The sequence below is a fragment of the Aquarana catesbeiana genome, linkage group LG09 (assembly GCF_042186555.1).
Source record: "Aquarana catesbeiana isolate 2022-GZ linkage group LG09, ASM4218655v1, whole genome shotgun sequence".
Classification (NCBI taxonomy): Eukaryota; Metazoa; Chordata; class Amphibia; order Anura; family Ranidae; genus Aquarana; species Aquarana catesbeiana.
Window position 1 is genome coordinate 250,319,006 of NC_133332.1, and position 15,964 is coordinate 250,334,969.

Below are 15,964 nucleotides of genomic sequence, written 5' to 3' on the forward strand. Positions count from 1 at the left end.
GCCACTGGGTCAACTATATGTACATCCGGCACTAGCGCTAATTTTAAAGAACCATTCCAAAATACACATAGATATTCTGAGCTTGTAAGTGCAAACATTGTCAGGTATCTAAAAATGAGACCTACACCCCATATTTTTTTTAATAATCCATGGAAGTGTTACAAAGACCACATGTATCATGAGAGCTCTGCTGTCCTTAATTGCTATTAATTTTAGAATTGAATTGTTTCACCCTCCTGCAGACTTATTTCACATTGAATTCTATATTAAACAGGTACAAGCTATCCCTCGATGACCTTAGAGTCTAAAGCTTTTTGCAACTCCATTTTTTGCCTTAATTAATGGTCTATATATTGAATTCTAAAGCACTTAAAAAGTTTTTTCACACTTTTTCTTTACAGATGGAAAAAAAGTCCAATTTTTAAATGTTTAATTCATTTGTTAAGAATGTTCACAGTCTGCAAGTTCTATTCTTTTGTTCATTTACTCATTGACATTTCGATCCAGTGTATGCTGGTAGAGATGAAAATGTATTCAGCACAGATCCCGTGTGATATAAAGCTTACATTGCAGTAAAATATGTTGTATGTATGAGTTTAGACAATTGTGTAGAAAGAAAAGAAAGCATGCTGTTTTGCTTTAATTCAACCCTCTGGGCACGATGAGCAGGGGGTGCATCTTTTCTTTCTATGTCCCTTCAAGTAGACCCTTCCCATAATCCATGCAAGTTGGCTGTTGGGATGACCTTTTACTCCATAGCAGTCCCTGTGATCCTAGTCATAACTATGCAATGTTGTTGAGTTTTGGCATATGTCAAAAGCAGCAGAACCACCAAGGTAGTTGAACCCAGTTTACAGGAGAACTCTACGCAAACATTTTGGATAATGATGGTGGGGAAGACAAAAGGGGAAACTATCATTTATGCCCCAATTTCTGTGATCCACCATCCCAAAAACTCAACTTTTGGGCTCTCAATTCTCCAGTTTTCCTTCAACTGATCCTCCCCTGCTTTGGGCACTTTATCTTCTAGTTTTCCTTCAACTATCTCTCTTTGATATGTGTAGGACAGAAGAACTTGATAGATGTTTTTATGAAATCTGCAGGCAGCAGTTTGAAGGAAGCCTAGAGGAAAAGTCATAGTTGTAGGTCATCACAGAAGCTTTGACAAGGAGGTGATTCATACTTCCACCTCTCCCTACACTCACCAACCTCCAAATGGAGGCTATTTTTTAAGGCAGTATAAAGTCCAAGGACTGTGTGCAAAGTGCAAAAAGCAAGAGCAGACAGAGTTTCTTCTTCTGCTGGACTCGCACCCTTGGGCCCTGTGTCAAAGGGGTTTTGGGCTTCTGTCGATGAGCAAACACAGCATGTTTTTAGCATCAGTTGAGACGCTTTTGAGATCTTTCAGATTTTGTTGACATGTGCATTGGGGATTTCCCAGGAGCACTGTGAGTGACCGTAGGGTTCTGGGGGGGTACGAGGGTGGAGGAGGCAGTGTGGCACTAGGGTTTCCACCTCATCACTTTAAATCCGAACACATATTAATTACACAGGTCCTGTGGCTGATTAAGGTGGTAATTAAACTCACTTGTTGCCTTTAATGCATTAAATTAGCCTTCAGAACCTGTGTAATTCATATGTGTTCAGGTTTAAAGGGATGAGGTGGCAACTTTACGTGGGATGCTCTTGGAGCTTTGGGGCACTATGGAGGCCTAGAAGTTTTGCAGTGGGGGGGTATCTACAGGGAGCTAGAGGGCCCTGTGGGAGGTTAGAGAGCACTATGAAGGCTGAGGGGCACTGTGGTTCACTGCGGAAGGTTGGGGGGCACTGTCGGAGGCTAGGGAATCTGCAACCCAGTAGAAGGGAGACTGCGGCCCAACAGTGGTTGACAAACATAGCCCTAGTGTATTTGGAAACTAATAAATAGAAAAAACGAATGGGGACAGAGCACCACCTTAACTATACCCTTGTGGAATGGGCAGAGAAACAAATTACTTGGGGATAACCTGCCTAAAGATGTCAGAAGCTAGGTAGGTATTCAGCTCACTGATGCCCACTCAAAACTAAAATATCTTATTTATGTCTGCTGAAGTATTTGAGATGTCGTTCTGCTAGCTTAGTCGTAGACCACTATGTTGTAAGTAGGTAGATAGATAAAATACATTACAGGTGTGGTAGAGTCAAAGTTATCTGTTTTGACTGGAGTTCCTCTGCCAGTACTGGGAAACACTATATACTTAAAGTATTGTTATTAGACTAATTCAGCTTTGTGGTGGTAATGCTGCTTGTATGCTCATTGAAAGCCTGACTGATGTTTAGAACCCATTTCATTGTTGTTTTATTTTTTGTTTCTCTTACTTCTTTTTCTTCCTTCCTTCAACCTGCTCGTGGACATTTCCAACCCTGACTGACTCCCTTTCTCTTTCACTTCCTTGCTATCAACCCCACTTTTATAAATCTGCACTCTTCTCCCCCTTGTTTAAACTGTCTTTTCCTAGCTGCCAAATCTGCCGTCACTGCCCACCATATCACTGCCGCTAACGCTTTCCTAACATCCAGCTACATGAACGGTACGTGTGACTTTAGGGTTCAAGGTGTCAGAACATCTAAAAGGTGTTGGTCCCTCCAAACTGTATATTTTAGGTTAGGTTATATGCTAGAAGGATGAATTAAACACTAACTTGCATATTTCAAAGACACCAATGATGAGGTCTCAGGAATGAATTTTCAACAGGCAGGCGTCATATTATCAAAAAAGAACTATGCTCAAAAACTTTAGTGTTAGGTGGCTACCCCTTGACTTCCCCTTGAATCATCATCTATTTGTTTCTTTCCTCTGTAAGGCCGGCCATACACGTTTCGAACTTCCTGCTGAACTGGCCGAGATTCCACCCAGTAATGGGCAGGCTGAATGTACCATTTGATCAATTGATCAACTTGGGTACAACCAGCCTGCCGGATTCACTTGCGTATATCGCAAACAGCTTCTATAGCCACTAGTGATAATCACGGTCTTCTCCCGGCAAAGACAATTGCTGATTCCCCTGCCAGCACTGCCTGTGTTGATGGGGGAATCGTGCAAATTTCTGTGCTTGCAGGAAAGAAATTTGCACCGTCTATGGCTTGCCTAAGTCAGTAGGATGAAAGATATTTGGAACGTAATAAATTAACACATAAATTGACAGACCATGGTGAGCTTTCACCTCAGGCACCCTGACATGTGGCCCCCGGTGTAAAAGACATAGGCACACTTATTAGCCTGCCTTTTACAACAAGACCAACTATCACCATGGGGTTGATTTACTAAAACCACAGAGTGCAAAATCTGGTGCAGCTGTGCATGGTAGCCAATGAGCTTTTAACTTCAGCTTGTTCAATTAGGGTTTGACAAAAAAAATGGAAGCTGATTGGTTTCTATGCAGAGCTGCACCTGATTTCACACGCTCCAGTTTTAGTAAATCAACCCCATGGTGATAGTTGGTCCTGGTGTAATAGTTGGTCCTAGTGTAAAAGGCAAGCTTATACGTGGGCCCTAATGTAAAAGGCACACTAAAACATGGGACCTGGTGTACAAGGCACACTGGTACTTGATCCCTGGTTTAAAGATACATTGGCCCTTGGGTCCTGGTGTAAAAGGCACACTAACCCATGATCCCCAGTCTAAAAGGCACACTGACCCATGGTCTCAAGTGTAAAAGGCACACTGACCCATGATCCCCAGTGTAAAAGGCACACTGACCCATGATCCCCAGTGTAAAAGGTACACTGACCCTTGATCCCCAATGTAAAAGGCACACTAACCCATGGTACCCAGTGTAAAAGGCACACTAACCCATGGTACCCAGTATAAATGGCACACTAACCCATGGTCCCCAGTGTAAAAGGCACACTAACCCATGGTACCCAGTGTAAAAGGCACATTAACCCATGGTACCCAGTATAAATGGCACACTAACCCATGGTCCCCAGTGTAAAAGGCACACTAACCCATGGTCCCCAGTGTAAAAGGCACACTGAGCCAAGCCACAGTGAGACATAGGCCCTGCTAATAAAAACATGCTGATACTTGAGTCCTGGATAAAAGGCACATTGATACATGAGTGATGGTGTAAAAGGCAAATTGATACTTGGGTCCTGTCGTTGAAAGGGTCCAGCACCTCTGGCCTAGGGCATAATCACCATCATTTTAAAGAAATTTCCTAACACCTTTTTGTGTTGTGCTTTTTTAATTTACCATGTTTGGGTACCATGAAATAGTAGATACTCAAATTACAAACTTTTTCCACATACAGAATACACATGCATAGCTAGTGTTTGAAGCAATGACGTGGGTTACCAAAATGGACATTTGTGGCACAGGGCAACAACAAATGTATACACTGAAGATGACCATTGCTGGTTACAAGAACAAGTTTCTGGGGAGGGACTACATCCTTAGCCAGTCCATTATTAGACCATGTGTTAAGGCTTGTTAATTTTCTAATGAGGATACAGACACAAGAAGGTACCAGAGACCAAAAAGTGTTCTGTGATGTCAATTAACCTTAGGGTACAGGGAAAACCAGCCGAGGTAGAGCCTCAGCAAATAGTTACTATGGACTTACTTGGGGTGTGTAATGATAGGGGGCACTGTGAATGATGTGACTTAATGGGTTAGACTAAATCATGTGCATATACAAAACAAAGTGCATAGTGCTGGAAGCGACGTGACCGGGATGCGCCTCGACGTACGTTCCGTCTTCACAACGTCATCAGAAAATACGCTTCCTGATGACGTTGTGAAGTCGAAACGTATGTCGAGGCACATCCCGGACACGTCACTTCCAGCCACTTCCAGTTTTGGTCTCACCACCGTGGTAGAGCGCAGGCCGATCAACACAGCGCGAGCGGGACTGCCATACCTTCCACTAGCCTGGTGATTTATGCTGTATACCACCTGTCCTGAGGAAAGGCACCTACTAATGTAAGCGGCCATTTGGCGCAAGTTTTTTTCAATTTTTAATTAAACTGTATTACGCTATGGTCCTAGTTTTTTTATTTTTTAACTGTCATTGCGGTGGAGTATTAACAAGATTCCAGCCACATCTCCTCTGATATACTAGCAAGACCACAGACCCACACTAACAAGCCTAATCTGACCTTCTTTTTAGTTAAAGAGGTCATGGCGGTCCGGTGAGTAGGAATTTCACTCACATCCACCGGGTGATTTTCATAAAGTTTTGCCACTGGTGATGGTGTAACGATTGAAGTTGCATCACAAAAGATTTTTGGACTTTGGTTTTGATGAAATATTTGAATCACTGTCATTTTAGCACTGGATTAATTTATAATGAAATGTTATAGCATTTAAATTATCACTATGCACTTTATTTTGTATATGCACAAGATTTAGTCTAACCCATTAAGTCACATCATTCACAGAGCCCCCTATCATTACATACCCCAAATCAGACAAAGCTAGCACTATTGCACTTTGAGGGCAGCAGCTTATATGTTTTAGAACTAGCTCATTTAGCTATTCCATAGCGCAAGGTTCTTTTATTTTTTCACTATAGACTTACTGCTTATCTGTAGTCAGGTATCATGCAGGTGTAGTTCCTGTATGAGGCTATTTTTTTCCTCCTTACTTAAGTATGTTCTTTTTCTTTGTAACCATGGGATACATTTGATTTTCTTGTTTAACCTGGATTTATGAAACATTTAGCTGCATTTAGCACAAAAACCTCAGTTAAAACCTTCTCTTAGTCTGAGTGTTATCACACTAATGCGTTTCAAGTGGCCCAGTAGTTTCATGACTAAAGTCTATTGTCTCCCTGGTAGCAAGGGCAGTGAAACACTTTTTTATGGCTAGGGGAAGTAGGAAATCCTGAAAATTCTGCTGCTGAGAACTTGCTTTCAGGGTGTTGAAGAGTCCCAAAAAAACTGTAGGTGATTCAACTAACCAGCATCTACTTAAAACCTTTATCATTAACCTTTCAATACAAAATAGATGTTCACAGTACTCGGAAAGAAAATTGGCTCCTACATATGCATTGAAGGAAAATTGTGTTTATAGGTTTGCTTCACTAAATACATTGTGTTCAAGTCAGTCTCCAATCTAAAATAATTATGAAATGTTGAAACGTAGAGCCATACAGGGCCTATTTGGCTTCTTGCCATGAAAAAAGATTTAAGTAGAGCACTGGCCAATTCCAAACTTAGTTCCTTTAATCAAGATATATAGCAGGTTTTTGCCTTCAGAATCTGGTGACCCGCACATCTATCTAGTTAGTTTGTTTAGCCTGCCAGTAGATGACAGCCCCCAGGTAAACTGTCTAATCACACAACAATCTGAAAAAGATGAGGCTCCCTTGGTTGCATTGGTTAAGCCGAATTCCAACTTCCAGATACCACGGGCATCAGGGCATTTTCAAATCAGTGTACAGCAGCTGGACCATTGCCATGTTGAGAACAAAGGTTTGCCAGGCCAACACCATCAAGTGTGTATTAAAACAGACAATAAAACAGCCACCGGCATTCAATAATAGCTGGTCTGATGGTAAAGCTATTGCTTCAATGCAATAGCAGGCACCTCCAATTGTTTGCACAAAGCTAAAACTTCTAGAAAATCTCTGAAGTCCAGGGATCTCTATTATGCAAATGCTGCTTCCAGAATAATAGTACTTTAGCACACCCCTCAATCCACTATTGGCCCATCATTGTGATGAACTTCCTTTATTGACCAGAAGTGAGGTACAGTGTAAGTGGGAGGTAGGCCTAAGCACAGGCTTTATAGTGGAGGTTGGTATTTGCTTGTTTGTCAAATTAAAGTGGTGGGTTTTGTGCTGATTGAAGGAGGGAAATTTCTCTTAATTTTCTTGCCAGAACAAGGTAATTGTCCATAGACCCTCCTCCTTTCTATTCAGGGGTTGCACATTGAGATGCAGCCTAATTCCCTGCCTGCAGTCTGAGTCTTTTTTCCTTAATTCCTTTGGTTCCTCCCAAGAAAACCTTTATTAAAGCAAATTATTTGAGCAGGCCAATTCTGTTTAAACAAGGGAGCCTAGGACCTTGACTACAGCACTTCCAGAACATGTTGGCTACTCTTTCGATTGTCCCTACTGACCTCTGTTGGAAGTCGTATCTGGACCGTTTAGGACTGGTGTGGTGCTTTAGTTTAAAATTTTGTTACATTACATTTCAAGCCAAGGAGACCCTGGGAATATTCTGGGGTGTAGAAGCCACATGCCCAAGATCCAGATTACCTACATCAACATGAATACCTTAAGATAAGATAGCAAAACCAGTCAGATAACCTTATGGGTCAGCGCTCTTTTTCCAATTTCCTATTATATTGTAGTCATGATGACCTTAAAAAACTCAGTGTTCTTGGTCAAATTTAACTTCATCTGAATGCTATACAATAAAAGACATGAAAAACATTTGAGGAACAATTCAAACAGAAATTAAGCAGCTTAATTGTATGTCTCAAATATGGGAACATTCAGTATAGTCAGATGGATATTTAATAGATGGTATGATCTAGGTTAGGCTGAACTCTATTAACATGTAGACCAAAGTAAGCTCAAAATTCAGATTTCAGTTTTGGGAAGACACTCCGGGCTTAATCACAAATCAGCTCCTTGTTTCAGGTTATCCTGTAGTAAACTCTCTGCACCTGAAACTTCACAAAATTTTCAGTTATTTTTAATTACAGAAAATGCATCAGCAAGAAGTTAGAAGTAGGAACTGCACTAGTTAAAAGTAGGAACCGCACTAGGACCATCTTAAAACAAGGCGTAACCCTGACCTGTGTCCATTTTTTTTATATTATGCCCATTGCTCTAATATATTTTGCTGAGAAATGATTTTATATACTCATGTTTTTTTATATACTCAAGCACTCCACTAAACCTGGAGCAGTGGTAGGTAAAATAATGAAGTTTTCAGAAGATTGTACATTAGGGCAATGGGGAGAATGTTCAAATAAACTTGGTGTCAAGATTTGAGTCTACTTTTTCTTTTATTTATTTATTACAGATACTTATATAGCGCTTCCAATTTACGAAGCACTTTACATATATATTGTACATTCGCATCAGTCCCTGCCCTCAAGGAGCTTACAATCTAAGGTCCCTAACTCTCATTCATAGGTCCAATTTAGACAGGAGCCAATTGGCCTACTTGCATGTCTTTGGAGTGTGGGAAGAAACTGGAGTACTCGTGAGAAACCCACTCCGGCACAGGGAGAACATGCAATCTCCAGGCAGGTAGTGTCGTGGTTGGCATTTGAACCAGCGCACCTAGTGCTGCTATGCGGAAGTGCTAGCCACTTGGCCACTGTGACATTTTATATTTAGGTCCAGCAGCATCCACATTTTTGGCGGATTGACTCTGTAAAATATACCTGCCACCAGTGGTGTCGCTAGGGGGTGGCTTTTGGGGCTATAGCCCCGAATCTGATTCCCCTAGCCCCGAGTCTCTGCAGGGGTCCCAAAGGGGAGGGGAGGCTCTCTGGGGACCCTAATGCAAGGGGGAGGCTCTGTGGGAACCCTAATGTAAGTGGGGGGCTCTCTGGGTACCCTGATGTAAGGAGGAGGCTCTCTGGGGAAATATACATACACACACACAAACACGTATATTACTGTATATACATGTGAATGCCTGCCCAAGTGTATGACTTTCTTTACTATGCTGCTATGGGCTCTAGCCCCAGATCTTTTGTAGACCTAGCAACGCCCCTGCCTGCCACACATAATAGGGGTGAGGGTTCCCTATTTTAAGGCTCAGGATCCTCAGTAGTTTAATGGGGAAAGTATGTGCTCCATGTTATATCATGAATAGGGGTTTGTCCCATGGAATGTCTGCCTTGACAAGGTAGGTGACAGGTAAACTTTGCAGCAGGAGCTGTCAGTGTCGCTAATTTACCAGAAGTATTTTAGATGACAGAGCTCTGCAAATCGGCAAATAGCTTTTGCTAGTTTATTTCTGCTAAGAAGTTGGCAGATAAAATGTGACGTCTGTCCGTTCCAGTGCTGAGTGTAATTCATTTTTTGATTTCAGTCCAATTTTCTGATTTTCCGATTATATGTTTTAAGAGGAGAAAGTGGTAGAAATAATTCCTAGTGTCGCCACGGCGGTCTGGAAAAATTATGAAACGTTTGAAGGCCCAAACCTTTCTCTTAATATACACTATATGGATTGGTTGACATAGATAGTAGATAGACTGAAAACAGCACAAACATGTTCAAATCAAATATTAACCCACCATCAGATTTGTCTATTTTAAAGTTTCATCAAGACCGCATAACTATTTCCATGTCTCAGTTGCCAAAACGTCGCCGTCCTGTTTTCTTTTATGGCACCCTTATTTCCTGTTTGCTAATTTAGCTGCTTCATTTAAGAACAGTTAGGAGGAGACATCTTTGTTTATGTGCATTATGGGAACAGTTTTAAGAACATATCAGTTAGTAGTCATATGCAACGGGACTTGTTCTGTAGAAGATGTTTTATTGCTTATCCAAGCCACTTTATCAGTTCTAACGAGTGTCAGGAGGATAACCAAGCAATTATATCCACACTGGTAGCACAGACACCTTGATCCAACTACCATGGAAAGGCAGATGCTATTGTTTAAGGAAAGGATGGGATGAAAAAGGTGGAACTATCTTTATATTAGTTTACATAATCCTTATCTTGGTGTCAGGAAGGCTTCATAAATATTAATCCTTCAATTTACAAGACTGAAGGTGTGAATTGTTGTCAAAATGTTTTGGTGGAGATGTTAAAACGGCATTACATATGGGAGGCAGATGATGTTAAAGGCCCCTGCTCAATGATGGATGTTCTAATTTGATATAAATGACCTCTTTCATGCCTCTTGTGAACCAGTTGTCTACTCTGTCCAAAATGTACATACAGTATCTCACAAAAGAGAGTACACCCCTCACATTTTTGTAAATATTGTATTCTATCTTTTCATGTGACAACACTGAAGAAATGACACTTTGCTACAATGTAAAGTAGTGAGTGTACAACTTGTATAACAGTGTAAATTTGCTGTCCCCTCAAAATAACTCAACACACAGCCATTAATGTCTAAACTGCTGGCAATAAAAGTGAGTACACCCCTAAGTGAAAATGTCCAAACTCGGCCAAAAGTGTCAACGTTTTGTATGGCCACCATTATTTTCCAGCACTGACTTAACCCTCTTGGGCATCGAGTTCACCAGAGCTTCACAGGTTGTCACTGGAGTCCTCTTCCCCTCCTCCATGATGACATCACGGAGCTGGTGGATATTAGAGACATTGCGCTCCTCCACCTTCCATTTAAGGATTCCCCACAGATGCTCAATAGGGTTTAGGTCTGGAGACATGCTTGGTCAGTACATCACCTTTACCCTCAGCTTCTTTAGCAAGGCAGTGGTCATCTTGGAGGTGTGTTTGGGGTCATTATCATGTTGGAATACTGCCATGTGGCCCAGTCTCCAAAGGGAGGGGATCATGCTCTGATTCAGTATGTCACAGTACATGTTGGCATTCATGGTTCCCTCAATGAACTGTAGCTCCCCAGTGCCACCAGCACTCATGCAGCCCCAGACCATGACACTCCCACCACCATGCTTGACTGTAGGCAAGACACACTTGTCTTTGTACTCCTCACCTGGTTGCCGCCACACACGCTTGTCATCATCTGAACCAAATAAGTTTATCTTCGTCTCATCAGACCACAGGACATGGTTCCAGTAATCCATGTTTTTAGTCTGCTTGTCTTCAGCAAACTATGTGCGGGCTTTCTTGTGCATCATCGACAGCCATGCAGACCAATTTGATGCAGTGTGCGGCGTATGGTCTGAGCACTGACAGGCTGACCTCCCACCGCTTCAACCTCTGCAGCAATGCTGGCAGCACTCATTCGTCTATTTCCTAAAGACAACCTCTGGATATGTTGCTGAGGATGACTTCTTTGATCGACCACTGTATGCTCTTGGCCACCGTGCTGTAGCTCAGTTTTAGGGTCTTGGCATTCTTATAGCCTAGGCAATCTTTATGTAGAGCAACAATTCTTTTTTTCAGATCCCCAGAGTGTTCTTTGCCATGAGGTGCTATGTTGAACTTCCAGTGACCAGTATGAAAGAGTGAGAGCGATAACACCAAATTTAACACACCTGCTCCCCTTTCACACCTGAGACCTTGTAATACTAACGAGCCACATGACACCAGGGAGGGAAAATGGCTAATTGGGCCCAATTTGGACATTTTCACTTAGGGGTGTACTCACTTTTGTTGCCAGCGGTTTAGACATGAATGGCTGTGTGTTGAGTTATTTTGAGGGGACAGCAAATTTACACTGTTATACAAGCTGTGCACTCACTACTTTACATTGTAGCAAAGTGTCATTTCTTCAGTGTTGTCACATGAAAAGAAATAATAAAATATTTACAAAAATGTTAGGGGTGTACTCACGTTTGTGAGATACTGTATTACTGTCCTGAAAAAAATGTCCCTTTACCTTAGCCGCTAGATTGCTTTTACAGGTGGCAGAAGGGTGTGCCACCCTCCCGCCACCCTCCGGTGCCTTTTCCAGGCTCTCCTGTCCCACCAGATAGCCCTTGACCGAAGCCAGTGGTTTAGCTGGCTTACATAGAGGTGATTGGGGACCGGATCTTCCCCGATCATCTCTATGGTATTTGAAATCTGCACTGAAGCCAGTGGTTCAGCTGATTTACCATAGAGGTCATCAGGGGCCGGATCTTCCCCGATCATCTCTATGGTATTAAAAAACGAAAGTGACGAGGGGAAGATCCAGCCCCTGATCACCTCTATGGTAAGTTGGCCAAACCACTGGCTTCAGTTCAGATTTCTGATTCCCCCAGCATGTAAATAAGCATCTGACCAAATGGATCTCTGTCTCTGTGACAGCAATAAAAGGGAGCAAAAAAAATGTAGACACTGTAAAAATAAAAAAAAGTAAAGAAAATAAATAATAAAATTATTTTTTTTTAAAAGCGCCACTGTCCCACCATGCTTGTGCGCAAAGGCCAACACATGCATCGGTCCGGCATGCATACATAAACGCCCATCGCATCACACGTGAGTTATTGACACGAACATCAGAGTGAGAGCAATAATTCTAGCACCAGATCCTCTGTGCAAGGTCGCTTTCACACTGCTCTGTAGCAAATGTTTCAGATGCGTTTCCTGAGCATTTCTGGTGCATTTTTGGGCCACCTGCACCTATGAAAAACAGACATGTGACTGAAAAACGCACCAAAAATGCAATTTTACCGTGATTTACAATAATTTCAATGGGAAGCTGTGTTTTTTGCAGCACGCAGGGTTTTTCAAAACGCACCCCACCCACAGCGCCAATGGTGTGAAAAATCCCATAGGATTTAGGCTGGGTTCACATCTCTGTGTGGAGCGGCTCACAGCAAGGGTCCCCACTTCACTTGGCTGGGTCACATAAATATTATAACGATGATCATACTCCCGAGAATATTATTCCACATGCAGATGCTTCCTATCCCACTTCCTTCTTGGCTACAATCAGAAATGTAGTTCTTGCAAAGAAGCAAAACCAAGCCTAAACATTAAACTCTTGTGTAGACCCAAGTCAGATGGAGGGCTGAGCCTTCTGAAATGTTAACAAATACCATGAAGCAGTAATCCTCACAAGGGCATTAAGAGTGGCACCTTCATACCTCTCAAAAACGATGGGTCCATTTGGAATTTGTACTCACCCATAGCTAAGTCCATTTAAATGTATGGGTACTAAAGCATCATAGACAACTTTACATTTTGACATCCCCTCTCAAAAAACAAGTCTTTTAGATCTTGACAATATGAAGGTATAATTTTCCAATGGTATCTGTTATCAACTCACCTTGGTTCCCCCCCTGGGGCTTTTCAGAGCTGCATAATGGAGCGCTCTCTTAGGCTGGGTTCACACTGTCGTGCGGAGCGTCTCACAGCAGGGGGTCTGGTGCCTTCCTGTTCACCGTTTCTGGTCCGATTTCGGTCTGAATTTTTGACTGAATTCGGACCTGAAAAGGACCAAAAGACACATAGGATTCCTGTGCAGACGGCTCTGCAGCCATTCAGGAGCTGTGTGAACCGACTCCATTGAGAGCCAGTCACAGGCTGCTGACATGTGAATTGGATGCGGGGAAAACCCTCATCCATTTTTCAATAGTGTGATCCCAGCCTCAAAGGGGAAACATTTTTCCTGCAAGGTAAATACACAGGAAAAACGTATCAGTGTGAAAGAGCCCTACTCTAAAGTATCCTGTAAGGCCCCTTTCACACGATCAGACCGTTCAGGTCCGCCTGTCAGTTTTGACGGCGGACCTGAACGGGCGCTCCATGTTAGCCTATGGAGCGTCGGATGTCAGCAGAGACATGTCTGCTGACATCCGACCCGGTCCGATCCGCTAAAAGCAGACAGATGGCTCTACGTCCAGGTCCGTCGCTGGTGGATCGGGTGAGATCTGATGAAAATGGACATGCTGTCCGTTTTTGTCCGATCCCTCCATAGGCGGCAGCGGCGCCTGACAAGCCCCTCCCCGCTCAGTGAGCAGAGAGGGACCTGTCATCCGCCGGCTCAGCGGAGATCAACGGACAGATCTCCCGCTGAGCCGGCGGACGGACAGATCTCCCGCTGAGCCGGCGGACCGAGGCAGGCTCCGTAGAAACGGAGTCCGACCTCGTGTGAAAGGGGCCTAAAGGCTATTGAAGCGTTGCCTATGGATATGAGTGTGCGCAATTTTAAAGCGTGACATGTTAGATATCTATTTATTTGGTGTAACATCATCTTTTATATTTATTTTGGGTTTTTGTGCATTCAAATTCATTAAAGTGTATTTTTTTTCTCAAAAAATTACGTTTGAAAAACTGCTGCGCAAGTACTGTGTGACATTAAAAAATTGCAAAAACCCACCATTTAATTCTCTAGGGCCTTTGCTTAAAAATGTTAGGAAGTTTTAATGAACTTTATAGCAAAAAAAAAAAAAAGGTATTTTTACACGTAAGCCAAAAATATCAGAAAAGGTCTGGTCCTAAAGTGGTTAAACATATCTACCCCAGCATTTTGACAACAGCTCACCAAGCTATGCATTGGAATAACGTCCTTACATGATGTCTTCAACTTACAAGCCGACCTCAAGGCACTGTTTAATTGAGTAACTAGGTGGCAAATGAGGTTCAGTGTTGATAAATGTAAAGTTATCCACTTGGGAGGCTAAGAATATGCATGCATCATACATACTAAGAGGAGTACAACTAGGGAAATAAATAGTATAGAAGGATCTGGGGGTTTTTTGTAGAACATAAGCTTAATAATAACATGCAATGCCAAGCTGCGGTTTCCAAAGCGAGCAAAGTCCTTTCTTGTATTAAGAGAGGTATGGACTCCAGAGAGAGAGATATCATTTTGCCTCTGGACAAATCATTGGTAAGACCTCATCTGGAATATGCAGTTCAGTTTTGGGCACCAGTTCTCAAAAAGGATATCGGGGAACTGGAGAAAGTGCAGAGAAGGGCAACCAAACTGATAAGAGGCATGGAGGAGCTCAGCTTTGAGGAAAGATTAGAGGAACTGAATTTATTGTATATAGGATTGTATGATTTTTTTTCTCTCTTTTTTAATGGTTAAACTGGATGGACTTGTGTCTTTTTTCAACCAGACTAACTATGTAGCTCACACCTTTATTAGGATTAACATTTATTTAACTTTCCTGACATTATGGATGGAATTTTATGACTAGAATAGGGTTCCACAATTTTCGCACCTCCCATCCTGTCGTCAGACAATAACATCTGCCTTTTCATTGTAATTGGATCAAGGTGTTGGTGCTAACTCTGTGGACGTCAATGTTGGGGTAATTTCCTGACACTCATTAGAACTGAAGAATGGCTTGAACAACCTGCTAAACATCTTCATCATTACAGAAAAGGTCCAGTTGAATGTGACTATTATTAGATATTCCATGACTTGGACAAATGAGAACCTTCACAGACCGTTTTAAATACACAATGTTCACCTGTTTGAAGAGGCAAAGATACAGTAAATCTGCAGATAGGTGTAAATATCCTTTCAAAATGCTTTTGTTTTTTTAATGGTTCCCCTTCCTGGAATTTGGCGATGTCCCACCCCCTTTCCATTAGCCACTCACTGTTCCATGTTTGATGTTGCTTTGGCTGTTATTTAGCATGGCCCAACTATCCCACCATACCGTACGTATGTCTTCTGTGGCTACTGTGCTCAGTGTGTCTTGTCTGTTTTCATGTCTTGTGTTTGTCACCCCTCTTTTGTTGTAGGAAAGCAGCAGGATGGGGCAGTGGAGAATATTCAAAACAAAGGTAATGTGGATTCCTCTCATAGTCTAATGACACCAGAACATCAGTGCCGTGCTGTGAGGATGACGCAATAATAAAATAACATAGACCTAAATTTTGCTTCCCAAGGAGGAACAAGGGTTGCCATCGCCAAAAGGAGGCCAATAAATAATGGTGGAAAATAGAGACCACTGGTCTACAGTGTCTGTAAAATGTCAAACTGGTGTCAGTCGCTGGAATAGTGCCCCAAAGGCCAGATAAAGACAACCAAAATGCCACAATGATGGAGCACCATTCCTCCTGCTGACACCATCAATGGGGCGCTATTATCACTGATATCAACGATGAGGCACTATTCTCACTGATATCAATAAAAGGGTACTAGTCTCACTGATATCAACAATAGGGCACTATTCTCACTGATATCAATGATGGGGCACTATTCTCACTGATATCAACAATGGGGCACTATTCTCATTGATATCAACAATAGGGCACTATTCTCACTAATATCAACAATGGGCCACTATTCTCCCACTGATATCAACAATGGTGCACTATTCTCACTGATATCAACGATAGGGCACTATTCCTCCCATTAAAACCAATGATGGGGCACTGATGCCGTTGCATTTCCTACTTCCCTGGC

The 15,964-nt window shown here is 42.3% G+C and overlaps 1 protein-coding gene across 8 annotated transcripts in view; it reads left to right on the top strand.

Moving 5' to 3' along the window:
* Positions 1-15,964, top strand: part of ATP2B3 (ATPase plasma membrane Ca2+ transporting 3) — a 469,026-nt gene that overhangs the window by 339,943 nt on the left and 113,119 nt on the right. For 3 of the 8 annotated variants that reach the window (XM_073600159.1, XM_073600154.1, XM_073600155.1), the window contains exons 8-9: positions 2,499-2,570; positions 15,298-15,339. The exons of 2 other annotated variants lie outside the window; for them this stretch is intronic. In XM_073600159.1, the coding sequence (XP_073456260.1) occupies positions 2,499-2,570; positions 15,298-15,339 (114 nt within the window). The remainder of the gene's footprint in view (positions 1-2,498; positions 2,571-15,297; positions 15,340-15,964) is intronic. 3 more of the 8 variants (XM_073600160.1, XM_073600157.1, XM_073600156.1) reach the window with 2 other exon arrangements.